Genomic DNA, 22,025 nt, shown 5'->3' with positions numbered 1-22,025 from the left:
ACATCATCACCGCCTGTCTTCATTGTTGCCTGTCTTCACTGGCTCATCATCACTGCCTGTTTTCATTGGCACATCATCACCGCCTGTTGTCACCGGCTCCCTTCATGTAACGTCGGATCCTATGACCGATTGATGCCATTGTTAAGAAGGTTGTTCGTAGTTTTCAAGCAACATCGATTTTTTTTCTCTAACGCCCAGAGGCATCTAAAGCCAGGGTTGCTTTGTCAAACAAAAAGTTGGATTTAAATTCGATTTAAATGTAGGGGTTTTAGGAGTGTCTGCTGTGGGTGAGACTTTTAAATTAATTTAAAACATGAGCCAGAAACGCCCAGTAAAGTGCGGCTGGTGTGCCTGATGCTGCAAGGAAAGCACGAAAAGCCATCAGCCAAGCAGTGAAATTGGATGTTTTAAAGCATCTTGAGGCTGGCAAGTGTTATCTAATCTGAATTTACACAGGGTTTCTTTAATCTTTCGTTATTTACTTTATTTTGCAAGTTATTTCAGCTAGAAATGCACAGGCTGCACACGTATGGTACAGTATTTCAACTTGTACATTGTTTTTTTCTGGGCGAGAAATGTCCGAAGGAACCTAACTCCAGCTTTAACATTGATTCCTATGGGAACCCATAATTCACATAAAGTTGTTTTCCTTAAAGTCGCAATTTCCAGGAATGCAACTGCAACTTAAAACAAGGGCTTAGTGCATTTGTCTCAACAAACTCCTGCGGTAGCAAGTTCCTCCATTCTTTGGGAAAGGAGTTAATTCCCTATTGGATTTATTAGTGACTATACTATATTTACGACTTCTAATTCTGGACCCTCCAACAAGTGGAAACATCTCTACACCTGCTCCATCAAACCCTTTTATAATTTTAAAGCCCTCTATAAGGCGCCCCCCCCACCTCCCCCACAGCCTTCTCTTTTTTAGGGAAAAGAATTATGGCCTGCTCAACCTTTCCTGGTAAGTCTTCAGTTCTGCTATCATCCTTGCAAATCTTTTTGCACCATCTCAAGTGCCTCTACATTCTTTTTATAATATGGAGACATTTTTAGGTGACTCTTGACTATTAACTGTTTATTCCTCTCCTCCCCTCTGGCTTATAAAGAGACTCACTCAACTGCCACTTTAAAAGGAACAATATGTTAAAAGGTTTGAGTGTAGAGAAACTACACTGCTGTTGTGCGTTCCCAATAGTTTCCACTTTTTACAATTTCACATCCCTCTTCCGTTCTCTGCTTACCGCAACTCACAGGAATGTGTGTGTTCATCAGGCCCAGCTCCCATGCTCGCTTGATAAGTGGAACAGGATACTGAAAAGAAAGAAAAGTATCATTGACACAGTGGATATCACTTGCAGAACCCCACCAACCACCAAGATCACAACAACTCACTTCTCCTTTACATAAGAAATGTAGTATCCCCTTACAATTAACAATGCTTCCTAGAGCCTTGTTGTGGAATCATTCTGCCATTTACATTAGCCATTGACTTCCATTGATATTTCCCAGTGAGATAATCTAACACCTTCATGAGCTTCAATGTACATCCATTGGAGTTCTCCGTTCTGTATACTGAGTCAAATCTTTACACCGTTCAGTAATGATCTCACTTTGTAAAACTGGGCTCATTAATCTTTCGAAAAGGCTTGGGGCTTGTTTCCCCAGAAAGAAGGCTGAGCGATGACCTGATAGAGGACTTTAAACTTAAGAAAGGGTTTGATAAGGTAGATGTAGAGATGATGTTTCCACTTGTGGAGGCACCCAGAACTAGGGGCCTAAATATAAATTAATCACTGATAAATCCAATCGGGAATTCAGGAGAAACTTATTTACCCTGACAATGGTGAGGACATGAAACTCACTACCACAGGGAGTGGTTGAGGTGAATAGTAAAGCGATTTAACGGGAAGGTAGATAAACACAGGGGCAAAGGAATAGAAGGATATGCTGATAGGGTGAGATGAAGAGGAGTGGGAGAAGGCTTCTGTGTGGCATAACACCAGCATGCACCAGTTGTATTGAATGGTCTGTTACTACACTGTGAATTCTATGGAATCATTTTAAAGAGGTGACTTGCCCAAAGTTCATCCCTTTTACTATCCTTTCTTTTGTGTTAACATGAAGGGAGAGGGGGTGCAAACAGGGATGGGCAGGGGAGGGAATGCAAATAGGGCAGACGTGGGGTGAGGGGGCACCAGGAATGGAGTGCTTGAGGAGTGGAAGCAGGATTGAGAGCGAGGAGATGTTGTATTCTGTACAAGGTGCAGGTGATGAACTAACATCAGAACAGATCACTGACCTCTCCACTCCTGTCATACTCAGCAGCTGCAGGAATCACCTCCTCCTGAGAAAATTTCCGTGCTGTGGCCTGGAACTCTTTCTGCTCATCTGTGAGTTCTGTAAAATTTGAGGAAAGAAGTGATGGGTCATCTCACTTCTCATAAACAATACAAAGAAAAGTTTCTTTCACCCTCAACAAAGTGCATTCAAATAGCACCTTTAGCATAATAAAACATCCCAAAGGGTTTCACAGGAGTGCAAAACATCAAAAACTGACGCCAAGCCGCATGACCATAAAACTGAAGACATAGGAACAGAAGTAGGCAACTCGGCCCATCGAGTCTGCTCCACCATTCAACGAGATCACGGCTCATCTGATAATCCTCAACTCCACTTTCCTGTATTTTCCCCATAATCCTTGGGGAAATTCCTTACTGATTAAAAATCTGTCTGTCTCAGCCTTGAATATACTTAACCAGCCCTCTGTGGTAAAGAATTCCACAGATTAACAACACTCAGAGAAGAAATTCCACCTTTTCTCTGTCTTTAATGGGGAACCCCTCACTCAGATAATGCCCTCTGGTCCTCGACTCTCCCACAAGGGGAAATAACCTCTCAGCATCTACCCTGTCAAGCCCCCTAAGAATCTTATATGTTTTAGTAAGGTCGCCTCTCATTCTTCTAAACTCCAATGAGTACAGGCCCAACCTACTCAACGTCTCCTCATAAGAAAATCCCTCCATCTCCAGGATCAACCTAGTGAACCTTCTCTGGACTGCCTCCAATGCCAGTGTATCTTTCCTTAGATAAGGGGACCAAAACTGTTGACAGTATTCTAGGTGTAGTCTAACTAGTGCCTTGTATAGTTTTAGTAAGACTTTCCTGTTTTTATGCTCCATTCCCTTTGAAATAAAGACCAATATTCCATTTGCCTTCCCTATTACCTGCTGAACTTGTATGTTAGCTCTTTGGGATTCATGCACAAGGACCCCTAAATCCCTCTGTGCTGCAGCTTTCTTCAGTCCTTCTTCATTTAAATAATATTCAGTTCCTCTATTCTTCCTGCCAAAGTGCATAACCTCACAATTTCCCACATTATATTCCATCTAACAAGTTTTTGCCCACTCACTTAACCTGTCTATATCCCTCTGCTGACTCTGTGTCATCCTCACCACTTGCTTTCCCCCCTATTTTTGTGTCATCTGCAAACCAGGCGACAATACATTCATTTCCTTCATCCAATTATTTACTATATATTGTAAATAATTGTGGGCCCAGCACTGATCCCTGTGTCCTTCGACAGCACCTTCCAAACCCATGACTACTACCATCTAGAAGAACAAGGGCAGCAGATAGTTCCCCTTCAAGTCACTCACCATCCTGACTTGGAAATATATTACCGTTCCTTCACTGTCGCTGGGTCAAAATCCTGGAACTCCCTTCCTAACAGCACTGTGGGTGTACCTACACCACATGGGCTGCAGCGGTTCAAGAAGGCAGCTCACCATCACCTTCTACAAGGGCAACTAGGGATGGGCAATAAATGGTGGCCCAGCCAGCGAAGCCCACATCCCGTGAATGAATAAAAAAAAGCTCCACTAGTTTCAGTTTGCCATCCTGAAAATAACCCCCCTGTATCCCAACTCCCTGTCTTCTATTAGTTAGCTAATCCTCTATGCATGCTAGTATACTACCCCCAACACCATGGGCTCTTAGCTTATTAAGTAGCCTTATGTGTGATATCTTATCGAACGCCTTTTGGAAATTCAAATATATTACATCTACTGGTTCCCCTTTATCTATCCTGCTTGTTACCTCCTCAAAGAATTCTATTAGATTTGTCAGGCATGATTTTCCCCTTCTTGAAGCCATGCTGACTCTGCTTGATTACATTATGCATTTCTAAATGCTCTGCTATTACATCCTTTATAATAGAATCTAACATTTTCCCAATGACGGATGTTAAGCTAACTGGCCTATAGTTACCTGTATTTTGTCTCCCTCCCTTTTTGAATAAGGGTGTTACATTGGCAGTTTTCCAATCCTCTGGGACTTCTCCAGAATCTAAGGATTCTTGGAAGATTACTACCAGTGCATCCACTGGCATCTCTGTAGCTACTTCCTTTAATGTCCTAGGATGCGACCTTTCTGGTCCAGGTGACTTATCAGCCTTTAGCCCCATTAGTTTCCCTAGTACTTTTTCTCTAGTGATAGTTATTGTATTTATTTCCTCCCCCACTTTCGCCCCTTGATTATTTAATAGTTTTGGTATGCTAATTAGTGTCTTCTACCATGAAGGTGATGCAAAGTATTTATTCAACTCCTCTGCCATTTCCTGGTTCCCTATTATTTCCCCAGCCTCATTCTCTAAGGGGCCTATGTTCACTTTTGCCTCTCTCTTCCTTTCTATATATTTAAAGAAGCTCTTACTGTCCGTTTTTATATTACTTGCTGGTTTATCCTCAAAAGTTTGTTTTCTCCCTCTTTATTATTTTTTTGGTCATCTCCTGTTGGTTTTTAAAACTTTCCCAATCCTCTGGTTTACCACTAATCTTTGTCACATTGTATGTTTTTCCTTTCACTTTGATACTATCCTCAACTTCCTTGGTTAACCATGGTTGGTTTATCCCCTTCCTACAATCCTTTTTCCTCACTGGGATATGTCTTTGTTGTGAGTCATGAACTATTTTCTTAAACGTCTCTCATTGTTCATCAACCGTCTTTTCTGTTAAAATCTTTTCCCAGTCCACTCTAACCAACTCTGCCCTCATTCCTTTGTAATTACCCTTATTTAAGTTTAGCACAGTTTCTCACTCTCAAACTGAATGTTAAATTCCACCATGTTATGGTCACTATTTTCTGATTATTCTGAGATCATTTATTAAACCTGCCTCATTACACATTATCAGATCCAAAATAGCCTGATCCCTGGTTGGATCCACAATATATTGTTCTAGGAAACTATCTTAAATACAGTCAATGAATTCTTGCTCGTAGCTACCTCTGTCAATCTAATTTTCCCAATCTACATGAAGATTAAAGTCACCCATGATTAATGTACTGCCTTGTTTACATGCCTTCATTATCTCCCGGTTTATTCTCTGTCCTACAGTATAGCTACTGTTAGGGGGCTATAGATTACTCCTACCAGTGTCTTCTTCCCCTTGTTATTTACCTCCACCCATATGGATTCTATATCTTCTGATCCTAGATAATTTCTTGCTGTCGTACTTATTTCATCTCTTACTAACAAAGCTACCCACCACCCTTTCCTTCCTGCCTGTCCTTTCGAAAAGTCACATACCCATTAATATTTAGTTCCCAGCTTTGATCTTCTTGTAACCATGTCTCCATAATGGCTATAAGATTATACCCATTAACCTCCATTTGTGCCATTAATTCATTTATTTTGTTCCGAATACTACGTACATTTAAGTAAGGAGCCATGAATTTTGCCTGTTCACCATTTTTTTCCCCCTTTGACCCTATTTGCTGTTTTTTAAAAAATGTTTGTACACTCTGTCCCTTCCTGTCACACTCTGGGTATCATTACCTAAATAGCTGCCCTGTGATGCTGCCATATCCTTTTGCTTTGTAAGCCTACGTATCCCCCTCTCCAGATCCCCCCCCCACCCCCCTATTTAGTTTAAAGCCCTCTCTGCAGCCCTAGTTATTCGATTTGCCAGAACACAGGTCGCAGCATGGTTCAAGTGAAGCCCGTCCCAGCGGAACAGCTCCCTTCTACCACAGTACTGCTGCCAGTGCCCCATGAACTGAAACCCATTCCTCCCACACCAATCTTTGAGCCACGCATTTAACTCCTTGACTTTATTTACCCTTTTGCCAGTGGCTCAGGTAATAATCCCGAGATTATTACCTTGGAGGTTCTGCTTTTTAATTTAGCTCCTAACTGTTCAAATTCTTTCAGCAGAACCTCCTTTCTAGTCCCATCAACATCGTTGGTACCAAGGTGGATGATGACAACTGGATCCCTCCCCTCCCACCCCAAGTTCCTCTCCAGCCCTGAGGAGATGTCCTTAGCTATACAATAGAACAGACAAAGAGTTTGGCTTTCAGGAGAACCTTAAAGGAGGAATTGGGAGAGCTGTCCCACAGACTAGTCAAGCAACAGCCCAACATAGTCATATTCACGGAATCGTACCGTACAATGTCGCAGACACCACCATCGCTGGGTAATTCCAGTCCCACCGATAGAATGAAGCGCTTTCAGCCACCTTCAACAAGAAGTGCCGAGTGGATGATCCAACTCAGCCTCCTCCAGAGGACCCCAGCATTCACTCCACGTGATATGAAGTCACTGGATACTGCAAAGGCCTTGACAACATTCCGACGATAGTACTGAAGACTTGGGTTCCAGAACTAGCCGCAGCCCTAGCCAAGCTGTTCCAGTACAGCTACAACACTGGCATCTACCTTGCAATGTGGAAAATTGTCCAGGTATGTCCTGTCCACAAAAAGCAGGATAAATCCAACCCGGCAAATTACTGGCCCATCAATCCAATCTCGATCATCAGCAAAGTGATGGAAGGGGTCATCAACAGTGCTATCAAGCAGCACTTACACAGCGATAACTTGCTCACTGATGAGCATTTTGTGTTCTGACAGGGCCACTCAGCTCCTGGCCTTATTACAGCCTTGGTCCAAACATGGACAAACGAGCTGAACTCCTGAGGTGAAATTATACAGTAAATGGCAGAACCCGTAAGTGCATTGACGGGCAGAGGGATCTGGGTGTACAGGTCCACAGGTCACTGAAAGTGGCAACGCAGGTGGATAAGGTAGTCAGGAAGGCATATGGCATGCTTGCCTTCATTGGCAGGGGTATTGAGTATAAAAGCTGGGAAGTCATGCTGCAGCTGTATAGAGCCTTGGTTATGCCACACTTGGAATATTGTGTGCAATTCTGGTCGCCACATTACCAGAAGGATATGGAGGCGTTGGAGAGGGTGCAGAGGAGGTTTACCAGGATGCTGCCTGGTCTGAAGGTTATTAGCTATGAGGAGAGGTTGGAGAAACTTGGATTATTCTCATTAGAGCGACGGAGATTGAGGGGCGACTTGATAGAAGTTTACAAAATTATGAGTGGCATGGACAGAGTAGATAGTCAGAAGCTTTTTCCCAGGGTGGAAGAGTCAATTACTAGGGGACATAGATTTAAGGTGAGAGGAGAAAACTATAGAGGAGATGTGTGGGGCAAGTTTTTTACGCAGAGGGTAGTGAGTGTCTGGAATTTGCTGCCAGAGGAGGTGGTGGAAGCAGGTATGATAGTGGTGTTTAAGAGGCAGCTTGACAAATACATGAATAGGATGGGAATAGAGGGATATGGACCCCAGAAGTGCAAAATGTTTTAGTTGACGGGCAATATGATCGGCGCAGGCTTGGAGGGCCGAAGGGCCTGTTCCTGTGCTGTACTTTTCTTTGTTCTTTGAAATGAGAGTGACTGCCCTTGACATCAAGGCTGCATTTGACCAAAGTGGCATCAAGGAGCCCCAGCAAAACTGAAGTCAATGGTAATCAGGGGATCAGGGTGGTGGCGTAGTGGTATTGTCACTAGACTGGTAATCTAGAAACCCAGTATAATGCTCTGGGCACCTGGGTTCAAATTCCACTACAGCAGATGGTCAAATTTGAATTCAATAAAAATCTGGAATTAAAAGTCTAATGATGACCATGAAACCATTGTCGACTGTCATAAAAAAAAACCCATCTGGTTCACTAATATCCTTTAGGGAAGGAAATCTGCTGTCCTCAACTGGTCTGGCCTACATGTGACTCCAGACCCACAGAAATGTGGTTGACTCTTAAAAATGCCCTCTAAGCAAAGGTAATTAGGGCAATAAATGCTGGCCTAGCCAGCGACGCTCACATCCCACGAACGAATAAAAAAAATCTCCACTGGTTGGTATCATACCTAGCAGAAAGGAAGATGGCTGTGGGTTTCGTTGGCCTTCTTACCCACCACACCTTGATACTTGTTCAGATTTGAGCAGTAAACATTCTTGTTTCTGCTGTGATGTTGGGCGATTTTGACATGTAATCCATTTTACCATGTTTCTGATTGAGAAGTTTGCATATTTCTTTATTATTCTTGAACCTTTCTCCGTGCATACAAGATTCAAACCTGATGATTTGGATGCATGTCTCTTGGATTGCCGATTTGATCTATCCCAAAGTTTTTCCACACTGTCATCATTGGAGCCAGAGAGCAATATGGGAAGAAAGGTCAGTGGGTGTAAAGCACTTTGGGCATCCTGAGATCAAGAATGGCATTATATAATGTACATTCTTGTTCAAAAGCCCAGAATCTCTGTGGTCCTCCAATTTTGGCCTCTTCTGCATCTTCAATTTTAGTGCTTCACTTGGCAACAGTACCTTCAATTGCCAGACTCTAAAATTTGGATATTTCTCTCTAAACCTTACCACCCCTCTATCCTTTTCTCCTTTTTAAAAAATATTCTTTCACAGGATGTGGACATCACTGACTATGCCAGCATTTATTATTCATCCCCAGTTGCCCTTGAGCAGGTGGTGGTGAGCTGCCTTCTTGAACCACTGCAGTCTATGTGGTGTAGGTACACCTACAGAGCTGTTAGGGAGGGAGATCCAGGATTTTGATCCAGCGACGGTGAAAGAACCGTGATATAGTTCCAAGACAGGATGGTATTTGGCTTGGAGGGAAACTTGCAGATGCTGGTGTTCCCATGCATCAGCTTCCCTTGTCCTTCTGGGTGGTAGAGGTTGCAGGTCTGGAAGGTGCTGTTGAAGAAGCCTTCGTGAGCTCCTGCAGCACATCTTGTAGATGGTACACACAGCTGCTACTGTGTGTCGGCGATGGAGGGAGTGAATGTTGAAGGTGGTGAATGGGGTGCCAATCAAACAGGCTGCTTTGTTCTGGATGGTGTTGAGCTTCTCGAATGTTGTTGGAGCTGCACTCATCCAGGCATTTGGACAGTACTCCACAATCCTGACTTGTGCCTCATAGATGGTGGACAGGCTTTGGGGAGTAGGAGGTGAGTTAATCACGCAGGATTCCAGACTCTCACCTGCTCTTGTAGCCACAGTATTTATATGGCTAGCCCAGTTCAGTTTCTGGTCAATGGTAACCCCCAGGATGTTGATAGTGGGGGGGAGTTCAGCGATGGCAATGCCAGTGAATGTCAAGGGGATATGTTTGGATTCTCTCTTATTGGAGATGGTCATTGCCTAGTATTGTGAGGTGTGAATGTTACTTGTTACTTATCAGTCCAAGCCTGAATGTTGTCCAGGTCTCGCTGCATATGGGCACAGACTGCTTCAGTGTCTGAATCGTTGTGAATAGTGCTGTACATTGCAGAATCAGCAAACATCCCAACTTCTTCCCTCATGACGGAGGTAAGGTCATTGATAAAGCAGCTGAAGATGGTTGGGCCGAGAACACTATCCTGAGGAGTTCCTACAGTGATGTCTCAGGGCTGAGATGATTGTGCTCCAACAATCATAACTTGTGCAGCTTCTTCCAGGCCATTAACACCATCAAAAACAAACAGTCCCTCCCCCGCAAAAGAAGGCTGCAGTACTTTTTCCAGAGGCAACGCAGTCAACAGAGATTGTTCGAAGGAGCGCTACTGGAACCCTCTCATTTGGGAGTCAACAGTATCAGACAAAACCATCCAAATAACCCCTCATCAGCTTGACAGATCATACTTGGGTATGCTGCCACCGCTTGCTGAGATCCAAAAGGCTATCCAAAGGATTAAGAATAACGAGGCATGTGGGTCCGGACAACATTCCCGCAGAGATCTATAAAGCTGGTGGTCATGAACCCTTGATCAAACTCTTGGAACCTTTTATAAAAATCTGAGAAGAGGTACTACCTCCCGACTTCTGCAATGCCTTTATTGTTTCACTCTTCAAGAAGGGTGATAAATCAATTTGTGGGAACTATTGAACATATCCCTTCTGTCCACTGGGGGGAGATTCTCACACAAATCCTCCTGAACTGTCTTATACCTGTTAGTGAAGAAATACCTCCAGAGACACAGTATGGTTTCCAGCCATCCAGGGGAACCACATATGATCTTTGTCCTTCGACACATCCGAAAAAAGTGTCTAGAACGCAAAGAGCTCTACATGGCCTTTATTGATTTGTCAAAGGCCTTTGACTCCATCAACCATGAAACCCTTTGGAAAGTTCTTCAGAGATTTGGACCTCCAGCAAAGTTTGTTACTATCCTGCAACTCTTGTGTGATGGTATGACAGCAACTGTCCTTTGCAACGGATTGAAGATTTAGCCCTTTCATATCCAGATGGGAGTCAAGCAAGGCAGTGTGATTGCGCTAACTCTCTTCACCATCTAACTCGGCCTGGTCATGAAACCCATTCATGATCAACTTCCACAAGGGGCCATGATTGAACCATAGAAAATTTATGGTGCAGAAGGAGGCCATTCAGCCATTGTGACTACACCGGCTAAAAAAACTAGGAAAAAAAACACTAGTCGCTCATTTTTAATCCCACTTTCCAGCACCTGGTCTGTAGCCTTGCAGGTTACAGCAATTCAGGTGCAGATCCAGGTGCCTTTTAAACGGGTTGAGCATTTCAGCCTCAACCACCAATTTAGGCAGTGAATTCCAGATGTCCACTACCCTCTGGGTGAAAAAGTATTTCCTCATGTACCCTCTAATCCTTCTACCAATCACCTTAAATCTATGCCCACTGTTAATTGACCCCTCAGCTAGGGGAAACAGGTCTTTCCTGCCTACCCTATCTAGGCCCCTCAATTTTGTACGCCTCAATTAGGTCAACCCTCAGCTGCCTCGATTCTAAGGAAAACAACCCTAGACTATCCAATCTTTCCTCATAGCTGCAATTTTAATGCCCAAGCAACATTCTTGTAAATCTCCTCTATTCTCTCTCTAGAGCAATTATGTCCTTCCTGTAATGTGGTGACCAGAACTGTACACAAAATTCCAGATGTGGCCTAACCAGCGTTTTATAGAGTTCCATCATTACATCCCTGTTTTTATATTTAATACTTCATCCAATAAAGGAAAGCATTCCATATGCTTTCTTTACCACCTTATCCACCTGTCCTGCCACATTCAGTACATTCATATGTACATGCACTCCGAGGTTTCTCACTTCCTCCACCTCTCTCAATATCCTCCTGTTTATTGAGTATTCCCTTGCTTTGTTTGCCCTCCCCAAATGCATTACCTCATACTTTTCCAGATTGAATTCCATTTGTCATTTTTTTGCTCACTCAACCAAACCATTGATATCATTTTGGAGACAATAGTTATCCTCTTCACTATCAATTACACAGACAGTCTTCTGCAAATTTCCCAATCACGCCTCCCACATTTAAGTTCAAATCATTAATATATACAACAAACAGCAAGGGCCCCAAAACTGAGCCCTGTGGAATGCCACTGGAAATCACTTTCCATTGCAAAAACATCTATCAACCATTACCCTCTGTTTCCTGTCACTGAGCCAATTTTGAATCCAAGTTGCCACCTTTCCCTGTATCCTATGAGGTCTCACTTTTTGACCAGTTTGCAATGTGGGATCTTGTCAAATGCCTTACTGAAATCCATGCAGACAATATCCACTGCATCACCCTCATCAATCCTCCTAGTTACTTCCTCAAAATATTCTATTAAATTCGTAAGGCACAATTTTCCCCTAACAAAATCTTGCTAACTATCCCTTATCAACCTGTGCCTTTCTAAGTGACAGTTTATTTTGTCTCTCAGAGTTGATTCCAATAATTTGCCCACCTAAGTCAGACTCACTGGCCTATAATTAGCTTGCCTATCCCTCGCACCCTTTCTAAATATTGGCACAATGTTCACAGGCCTCCAATCCTCTGGTACCTCGCCTGTATCTAGTGAGGATTGGAAAATTATCCTCTGGGCATTCGTTATTTCCTCCCTGGCTTCCTTTAACAGCCTCGATATAATCCATCTGGCCCTGGTGATTTATCCACCTTCAAGTCATATCAGTCCCTCCAGGACTTCCTCTCTCACTATGCTTAATGTATCTAATATTTCAAACTCCTCTTTAACTAGAATGTCTGCATCATCCCTCTCCTTCATGAAGACAGAGACAAAGCTTTGACTTGACGAGAAGCTTTTCAACCTCAACAAGCTGAGAGCCAAGGTGAAAGTGACCCTCCAGTATATCCACAATTTACAATATGCTGATGACTGCGTTGTTGTGGTCTCCACTGCAAGCGACACTGAGACCACCCCAAACCTCATCAACTCCATATACAAAAAGGTTGATCTCTTGCTCAACATTGGAAAGACCAAAATCCTCCACCAGCCCTCTCAGGCAAACACCCACATTTCCAGCTATTGTTACTGATGGGGAGACTTTAGAAGTCGGCAGCTATCTTTCTCAGAAAGTCACCATCGAAGTGGGAACTAACGAGACATATCCCTTCTGTCCACTGTGGAGAAGATTCTCACACGGATCCTCCTGAACCACCTTTTACCAGCCTTCCAAAAATTGCATAACCACGTCTTTGACAACAGTGATCTCCACAGAGGACAAAGCTTTTAATCTACAACACTGTTGCTGTCACCACTCTCCTACATGGCAGTGAGACTTGGATCACCTACCAAATGGCACATCTGGGCAATGGAGGATTTCCACTAGCAGTGTTTCTACAGCATATTCAAATTCATGTGGAAAGACAGACAAACAAAATCCAGTATCCTCACTGAAGCCGATTCCTCCAGCATCGCAACTGTGATCATGTGAAGTCAGCTCTGCTGCCCTGAACATTGCACCCGCAAGCCGCAAATAATCAGCTTCTGAAGCAGCTCCTCTTTTCACAACTTAAGGACGGCATCCGATCTGAAGGAGGATAGTGAAAATGTTTTAAGGACACTCTGACTTTGAAAGGAGACAAATTGACATCAGTGTGTGGGGGGAGCTTGCCACAAACCATGTACCCAACAAATCGCAACATAGTCAGAAACTGAGCACACAAACTCCGCTGCAGAGGAGCGACAAGAGCAGGAGAGAGAGAGAGAGAGAGAGAGAGAGAACAGAACCCTAGCTCGAGAGAACCCCCTTCCTCGGGAGTTCTCTCTCCTAAAGACCTGTGGCTCCAGGATTGGCCAAGTGAGTCACCTGAGGACACACAAATCACAAAGCCTGGCAGACGTCATCCTCGTTTCGAGGGACTGACGACAAGGAGTAGAAATCTGGAACTCTCCCCATGAGAAAGCTGGGAGGCTCTGGCCAATTGAAAATTTCAAAACTGAAGGATCAATTTTTATTAGGTAAGGCTATTAAGGGATAAGAAGCCAAGGTGGTTAAATTGATTAGATATGGTTCAGCCACCACCTAACTGAATGGCTGAATAGGCTCGAGCAGCTGAATGGCCTACCCCTATTCCTGTGTAAACTAAAATAAGATCCGGTCGCCTCATAATGAAAGAATTGAAACATCAAGATTGCTGGCGAACAAATGACACTTTTTAACATGGCAAATTTGATTCTCAAATATATTAAGGTTACACTGCAATTCACAGATTGATTGTTGCAAATAAAAACAGAAAGTGCTTCCAAAGAAGTCATATTAGACTTGAAGTGTTAACTGTTTCCCTCTCTACAGATGCGGCTGGACCTACTAAGTTTTCCAGCACTTTGTCTTTATTTCAGAACTCCAGCACGCACAGTGTTTTGCTTTTATTTTGATTCTTGCAAACCTATATTTAAAACAGAACCATTAGTCATATTGTTAGAAGTTTGAAAAGTAATTTAGAAGGTACATAGGAAGAAAGGTAGGCAGTTTAGCTCTTGAGCCTGCTCCGCCATTCAATGAGGGAATGGCTGATCTGTACATCAAGCCAATTTTCTGCCTATGCTCAATTAAAACCTTAACCTTTTGATATCCTTACCCTAAAAAAACCTAGCATTCTCAATCTTGAAAGCTCCAGTTGACCCTCAGTCTTCAAAGTCCTTTTGGGAGAGAGATATTCAGATATTTATATTCTTGTTTGTTAAACAGTTCTTCCTGATTTCTCTCCTGTAGAGTCTCACTCTAATGTTAAGATTAATCCCTCCATTTTAATTCCCAGGGGAAATAACTTCTCTGAAACCTTCTAACATTTTAAATGCCTCGATCTGATCTCACCCTCAATCTTCTATTCTTAAGGGAATGCAAGCAATACATGCACATTTAGGCAACCAGTCCTTACAAGTTAATCCTTTAAGTCCCCTGCCCACCCTGGTTATCACTGAGCAGGCATTGGGATAACAAGATGGTATTGTAAAACAGCACATTGAATGTGTCATGAAACTATTAATGCATATAATATTATTGGAAAATATTTTTCTTTTAAAGTAGAGGTTTAGTCTGTAGGTCTGTCTTAATTGGATTAAAGCCAGCTAGTCTGGGTGCTTTGATGTGCACTAGTTTTGATATGTAAGAGAGATAGCGTGCATTTGCATTTTTTTGAATAGAGCATTCAAGTAGTGAGGTGAATTCTGGCACCGAGTGAGTAGAGACCAAGCAATATGTTTATATTGCTAATGAAATTGGTACTATGAAAGGGGTTTTATTGTTAGAAGAGGCTGGTGATACAATGAGAATTTACATTCAATGAGCTATGCTAGGTATAACTTCAGCAGTTTAGTGTGTGTGGAGACCAGAGGCAGTGTGAGATCAAAAGCAGCTGTAAGCCTTCAACTGTCTCCACAGGAACCAAAGTGAAATGAACCTCATTTTGAATTCGTAAGGTGAAAATGCTTTGCCTGGTGTCTGGTTCAGTCTATGGGTTGCTGTTGCCTTAATGGAGATTAGTTTGGGAATTTGTTAAAAGGTATGATAGTAGTAATTTGTAGTCATGTGTATATATTTAACTTATGTAAATTAATAAAATGTTTCATTTAGCTTAATATAAAACCTTTTGAGAACTGGTGGTATGATTCCTGAATTTAGAGTTGCATCTCAAACACAACACTTAAAATTATAGGTTATGACAGTTGTTTAAAGTTTCCCCCTGGGATTTTAAAAAATACCTCAGTTTTACCAACTGCTCGGTCATAACAGAATATCAACCATTTAATACTAAGATGAGGAGACGTTTGTTCACTAAGAGGGTGTGAATGTTTGGAATTCTCTATCCCAGAGAACTATGAATGCTGAGTGTATTTAAGACTCAAATTGATCATTTTTTTGATACTAGGGGAATCAAGGGAAATGGGAGGGCAGGTGAGAAAGTAGGGCTGAAGTAGATGATCAGCCATGATCTTATTGAACCGTGGAGCAGGTTCAACTGGCCGAATGATCCACTTCTGCTCCTATTCTAGCACAGCAGGGTGGTTAAGTATAAAATATAGGTATAAAGCTGGTTGGTTGGCTATTTGGAAGCCAGCTTACCAAAATTGAATCCAGGAGCTGCTTGGCCTGCCTTCAATACAGCTGCAGAAGCCCTGCTGTTTGATTGAAATCGCAAACCAACTCGGACACTGGCCTTCACTGCACACTTCAAATAGAAAACAGAAAATCCAATTACAAACACAGTGCTTAAATATTGAAAAGGGGAGAAAGAACTTACATTTCACATAGCGGCGTTCATGACCTCAGGACGTCCTTGCAGCCAATGAAGTCTTTTTGAAGTGTAGTCATGGTTGTAATATAGGAAACACAGCAGCCAATGTCAACACACAGGCCGTGCCTTCAGCTGCCTGGGCCCAAAGCTCTGGAATTTCCCCCCTAATGATCTCCACCACTCCTTCTTTAAGACGCCTCTTAAAACCTACCTCCATGACCAAGCTTATGGTCGTCTATTAGCTCCTTACGTGACTCAGTATAAAATTTTGTTTGACAATTGCTCCTGTGAAGCGCCTTGGGATGTTTAAGATGCTAAAGGTGCTATAAAATGCAAGGTTGTTGTTGTAGGTTTACTTACAGTGTGAACCATTGCATCTTCTTGACCAAGGATGCTTGCCTTTATTAGCCAAAGCATAGAATATAAGAGCAGGGAGGTTATGCTGGAACTGTATAAAATGCTGGTTAGGCCACAGCTAGAGTATTGCGTGCAGTTCTGGAATCTGCATTATAGGAAGGATGTGATTGTACGAGAGAGAGTGCACAGGAGATTTACCAGGATGTTGCCTGGGCTGGAGAGTTTTAGATATGAGGAGAGATTGGATAGACTGGGGTTAATTTCCCTGGAGCAGAGGAGATTGAGGGGGGGACACATGATGGAGGTGTATAAAATTATGAGGGGCATAGATAGGGTAGACAGGAAGGGACTTTTCCCCTTGGTGGAGGGATCAATAACCAGAGGGCATAGATTTAAGGTAAGGAGCAGAAGGTTTAGAGGGGATGTGAGGAAGAATTTTTTCACCCAGAAGGTGGTGGAAATCTGGAACTCACTGCCTGAAAGGGTGGTATAGGTAGATACCCTCTTAACATTTAATAAGTATTTGGATGTGCACTTGCAATGCCATGACATACAAGGCTATGGACCTAGTGCTGGAAAATGGGATTAGAATAGTTAGGTCCTTGTTTGACCGGCGCAGACTCAATGGGCTGAAGGGCCTTTTTCTGTGCTGTAGACCTCTATGACTATGACTCTCTAAGGACCTTACAGGCAAAGGACGAAATTATATTTAAAATATATGGAGGTCATGCCTGACAAATCTGTTAGAATTCTTTGAGGAGGTAACAAGTGGGTTAGACAAAGGAGAGCCAATGGATGTTATCTACTTGGACTTCCAGAAGGCCTTTGACAAGGTGCCGCACAGGAGGCTGCTCAGTAAGATAAGAGCCCATGGTGTTAGAGGCAAGGTACTAGCATGGATAGAAGATTGGCTGTCTGGCAGGAGGCAGAGAGTGGGGATAAGGGGGTCCTTCTCAGGATGGCAGCCGGTGATTAGTGAGGTTCTGCAGGAGTCAGTGTTGGGACCACAACTTTTCACTTTATACATTAATGATCTAGATTGAAGGAACTGAGGGCATCCTGGCTAAGTTTGCAGATGATATAAAGATAGGTGGAGGGACAGGTAGTATTGAGGAGGCGGGGAGGCTGCAGAAGGATTTGGACAGGTTAGGAGAATGGGCAAAGAAGTGGCAGATGGAATACAACGTGGGGAAGTGTGAGGTCATGCACTTTGGTAGGAAGAATAGAGGCATAGACTATTTTCTAAATGGGGAGAGAATTCAGAAATCTGGAGTGCAAAGGGACTTGGGAGTCCTAGTCCAGGATTCTCTTAAGGTTAACTTGCAGGTTGAGTCAGTAGTTAGGAAGGCAAATGCAATGTTGGCATTTATTTCGAGAGGACTAGAATATAAAAGCAGGGATGTGCTGCTGAGGCTTTATAAGGCTCTGGTCAGACCACATTTAGAATATTGTGAGCAATTTTGGACCCTGTATCTCAGGAAGGATGTGCTGGCCCTGGAGAGGGTTCAGAGGAGGTTCACGAGAATGATCCCAGGAATGAAAGGCTTAACACATGAGGAATGTTTGAGGACTCTGGGTCTATACTTAATGGAGTTTAGAAGGATGAGGGGGGATCTGATTGAAACTTACAGAATACTTTAAAGCCTGGATAGAATGGACGTGGGGAAGATGTTTCCATTAGTAGGAGAGACTAGGACCCAGGGCACAGCCTCAGGGTAAAGGGAAGACCTTTTAGAACAGAGATGAGGAGAAACTTCTTTAGCCAGAGGGTAGTGAATCTATGGAATTAATTGCCACAGAAGGCTGTGGAGGCCAGGTCATTGAGTGTATTTAAGACCGAGATAGATAGGTTCTTGATTGGTAAGGGGATCAAAGGTTATGGGGAGAAGGCGGGAGAATGGGGTTGAGAAACTTATCAGCCATGATCGAATGGCGGAGCAGACTCGATGGGCCGAATGGCCTAATTTCTGCTCCTACGTCTTATGGTCTTATATGGCTCAGCTGGAAGCAGCAGATTGTGGGTTCAAGTCCCATCACTCCAGGGCTTCAGTAGGTAATACTTGATTACTTCAGAGAGGGTGCTATATTGGCTCAACTACCTTCAAAAGGGAAGTGGATATATATTTGAAAAGAAGAAGAATTTGGACTGCCAGTGGGACTAATTGGGTAGCACTTTCAAAGAGCTGCTGAATAACCTCCTTCGGTGCTGTTCGATTCCAGGATTCTATTTACCATTCTGCAGATACAATATTAAACCTGTTCAGGCAAATGTTAAATATCACAGCACCATCTGAAGAGTAAAGAATTGGCCAACATTTTTCCCTTCAATCAACAACCACGACCACAGAATAGCTACCCGTTCATCTCGTTGCTATTTGTGGGGCTTTGGAACTCGCTGCCCACTCGGGTGGTGAAAGCAGACATTAGGAGCATAAGAACATAGGAGCAGGAGTAGGCCATTCAGCCCTTCGAGCCTGCTCCACTATTTGATAAGATCAGCACTGATCTGGGTTGTGATGTAAACTCCACTTTGCTGTCTGCCCCCATTATAACCCTTGGCTCCCTTGTCTATCAAAAATCTAACTAAAATGATCAATGATTTCGAAAGGGAAATGGATGGGCACTTGAAGGAAATAAGGATAGAGCAGGAAAAAGCAGAGGAATGGGGCTGACTGGATCGCTCCACGGAGAGCCAGGAAGGACTCAAGGGACTGAATGGCCTCCTTCTGTGCAGTAAATGACCCTATGATTCCTTCAATGCAACTTCGATCGCGACGAAGCTTGGAAAGCTGAATGGAGTTCAAAAGAATTGACAAACGAACATACGAATTAGGAGGAGTAGGGCTACTTGGCCCGAGCCTGCCCCACCATTCAATAAGACCATGGGTGATCTGATTGGAACCTCCCACCTACCCCCGATAACCTTTCGCTCCTTGTTTATCAAGAATCTATCTAGCTCAGCCTTAAAAATATTCAAAGACTCTGCTTCCATTGGCTTTTGAGGAAGAACTCCAAAGACTCATGACCCTCAGAGAAAAATTCTCATCCGTCTTAAATGAGTGACCCCTTATATTTGAATAGCGACCCTTAGTTCTAGATTCTCCCACTACAGAGAACATCTTCTCCACCATGTCAAAACCCCTCAGGATCTGGTCACATGCCGCCAACCAGAAAAAGACCCATTAATGCCTCCTCTGTTTCCTGTTAGCTAGCCAATCTTCTATCCATGCCAATATATTACCCCCTACACCATGAGCTTTCATTTTCCACAATAACCTTTGATGTGGCACCTTATCAATTGGCTTCTGGAAATCCAAGTACAGTACATCCACCAGTTCCCCTTTATCCACAGCACATGTGACTCCTTCAAAGAACTCCAATAAATTGGTTCAACATGATTTCCCTTTCACAAAACCATGTTGACTGTGCCTGATTGTCTTGAAATTTTCTAAGTGCCCTGCTATAAGATCTTTAAAAATAACTTCTAACATTTTCCTGATAACAGATGTTAAGCTAACTAGCCTGTAGTTTCCTGCTTTCTGTCTCCCTCCCCTTTTGAATACAGGAATTACATTTGCTATTTTCCAATCAAATGGAACTTCCCCAAATCTAGGGAATTTTGGAAAATTAAAACCAACACATCAACTATTTCACTAGCCACTTCCTTTAAGGCCCTAGGATGAAGTCCATCAGGACCCAGGAATTTGTCAGCCTGCAGCCCCAACAATTTGCTTAGTACCACTTCCCTGGTGATTGTAATTTTTCTGAGTTTCTCTCTTCCATTTCCTGATTTACAGTGATTTCTTGGATCTTATTTGTGTCGTCTATGGTGAAGACAGATGCAAAATTCCAGTTCAATTCATCGGCCATCTCCTTATTTCCCATTATTAAAACACATTGTGAAAGAGCCAATTTGGAAGCCACCCTCACCCCACCTGGATCTTTGATCTTTATGAAGCTCATGGACATCCCTGAATCGCTCTGTACAAACCACAGCGGATGCAGATACCTGATGTACAAATGGAAAATTAAAAATTCTCCAATGTGTGACTGTGGTCACGCAGAACCGATCATGGAGACTATAGCAGCTCAATGCTCGATTTACAAATCCGAAGGAAGCAATACTCATGGTGCAGTCATCTGGCTTAACCATCTGAAAGTCAAATTCTAGATGTTGATCGACATCTGTCATAGGAGAGAATAAACACCTCAAAACAGATAATCTGATTATCACATTTGCGCGCTGTGCACAAAATGGCTGCCACGTTTCCTACATTACAACACTGACTAGACTTCAAACAGCACTTCATTGGCTGTAAAGCGCTTTGAGGCACCCTGAGGATTTGAAAGGCGTTATAAAAGCGCGATTCTGTCTTTCTAAATTCACAATTAACTTGGTTGAAAGTAAAATAATCTGAATCAGAGCACTTGACCACGTAATCTAAACTGACACTTCAGGGCAGTGCTGAGGGAGTGGCGACATTGTCAAAGGGGCAATACTTGGGAAGTGGGGTGAGGTGGTACACAACTTTTGGATACAACAGTAAACCGAGATGCTATATGTCTGCTCTAGGGATGGGGTTTCACACGATTGCTATAAAACACAGAACAATATTTTTAACAAAAAGAGCAGGAAGCCCCCCACCCTCGCCCGTGTCCTGTCCAACGTTCTCCCTTGACCAAAAGCACCAAACAACACAGTTCTGAATATTTCCAAAATATTCTGCTTTTACATGTACAAAATGGCTACCAACGCAATAACAACAGAGGAATCATCCACCTCACTGATCAGGTCCAGTTTTGAAATAAAAGGTCACAGTCCAACCTAACATACTAGTTAAACAGCTAGTGTGGGATTGTGCTGCTGGGAAATAATAGCAGCAGGGAGATTGCACATGCTCCAGTGTAAATGTGGCAGGCTTATACAGGCTGAATAAAAAGATTGAACAAAATACAACTTTACACACAGAGCGCAGCGCTGGGGTGCGCCCTGCACAGCACGGCCAGGCGGTCAGCACCCCACACAGCCGGGCGGTCAGCGCTGGGGTGCGCCCCGCACAGCCGGGTGGTCAGTGCTGGGGTGCGCCCCGCACAGCCAGGCGGTCAGCGCTGGGGTGCGCCCCGCACAGCCAGGCGGTCAGCACTGGGTTGCGCCCCGCACAGCCGGGTGGTCAGCGCTGGGGTGCGCCCCGCACAGCTGGGCGGTCAGCGCTGAGGATGCCACACTGACGGAGGGACAGTACTGAGGGAGTGCTGCACTGTCAGAGGGTCAGTACTGCAGGAGTGCCGCACTGTCAGAGGGTCAGTACTGAGGGAGTGCTGCACCGTCAGAGGGTCAGTACTGCGGGAGTGCTGCACTGTCAGAGGATCAGTACTGAGGGAGTGCGGCACTGTCAGAGAATCAGTACTGCGGGAGTGCTGCACTGTTAGAGGGTCAGTACTGCGGGAGTGCTGCATTGTCAGAGGGTCAGTACTGCGGGAGCACCACACTGATGGAGGGCCGGTTTCAAGGAAACAACATAAACTATACTAGACTAGTTTCTGGTCCATTCTTTCTGTCACCCTGCAATGATAACAACTGTTTCCTGCAATAGCAATTTGCTTTGGGTAGGTAACACTGTCTTTGGCAGCTCAGACAGAGGTGGAAGCTGGGGAGGTGTTTGTCTGAGGAGTTCTTGATACTGCCCCATCAGTCTACTCTCGATTATCAGCAAAATGAAGGAAGGGGCTGTCGAAAGTGCTATCATGCAGCCCTTACTCAATATTAATCTGCTCATCGATGCTCAGTTTGTGTTCCGTGGTTAGGGACATTCT

At 43.6% G+C, this 22,025-nt stretch overlaps 2 protein-coding genes across 3 annotated transcripts in view; one reads left to right on the top strand and one right to left on the bottom strand.

The window, feature by feature from the left end:
• cryz (crystallin, zeta (quinone reductase)) overlaps nucleotides 1–22,025 on the top strand; it is a 1,066,321-nt gene that overhangs the window by 284,456 nt on the left and 759,840 nt on the right. The gene's annotated exons all lie outside the window — the stretch shown is intronic.
• The window catches only part of acadm (acyl-CoA dehydrogenase medium chain), a 77,917-nt gene that overhangs the window by 35,001 nt on the left and 20,891 nt on the right, over nucleotides 1–22,025 (bottom strand). The window contains exons 2-4 of the mRNA XM_078560651.1: nucleotides 15,683–15,788; nucleotides 2,300–2,397; nucleotides 1,242–1,311 (exon numbers count right to left, since the gene is read on the bottom strand). Coding sequence (XP_078416777.1) covers nucleotides 1,242–1,311; nucleotides 2,300–2,397; nucleotides 15,683–15,788 — 274 coding nt within the window. The remainder of the gene's footprint in view (nucleotides 1–1,241; nucleotides 1,312–2,299; nucleotides 2,398–15,682; nucleotides 15,789–22,025) is intronic.

The sequence above is a fragment of the Cetorhinus maximus genome, chromosome 17 (genome assembly GCF_964194155.1).
Source record: "Cetorhinus maximus chromosome 17, sCetMax3.hap1.1, whole genome shotgun sequence".
Classification (NCBI taxonomy): Eukaryota; Metazoa; Chordata; class Chondrichthyes; order Lamniformes; family Cetorhinidae; genus Cetorhinus; species Cetorhinus maximus.
The sequence above is the reverse complement of the archived record's forward strand: the minus strand, read 5'-3'. Positions and strand labels throughout refer to the sequence as shown.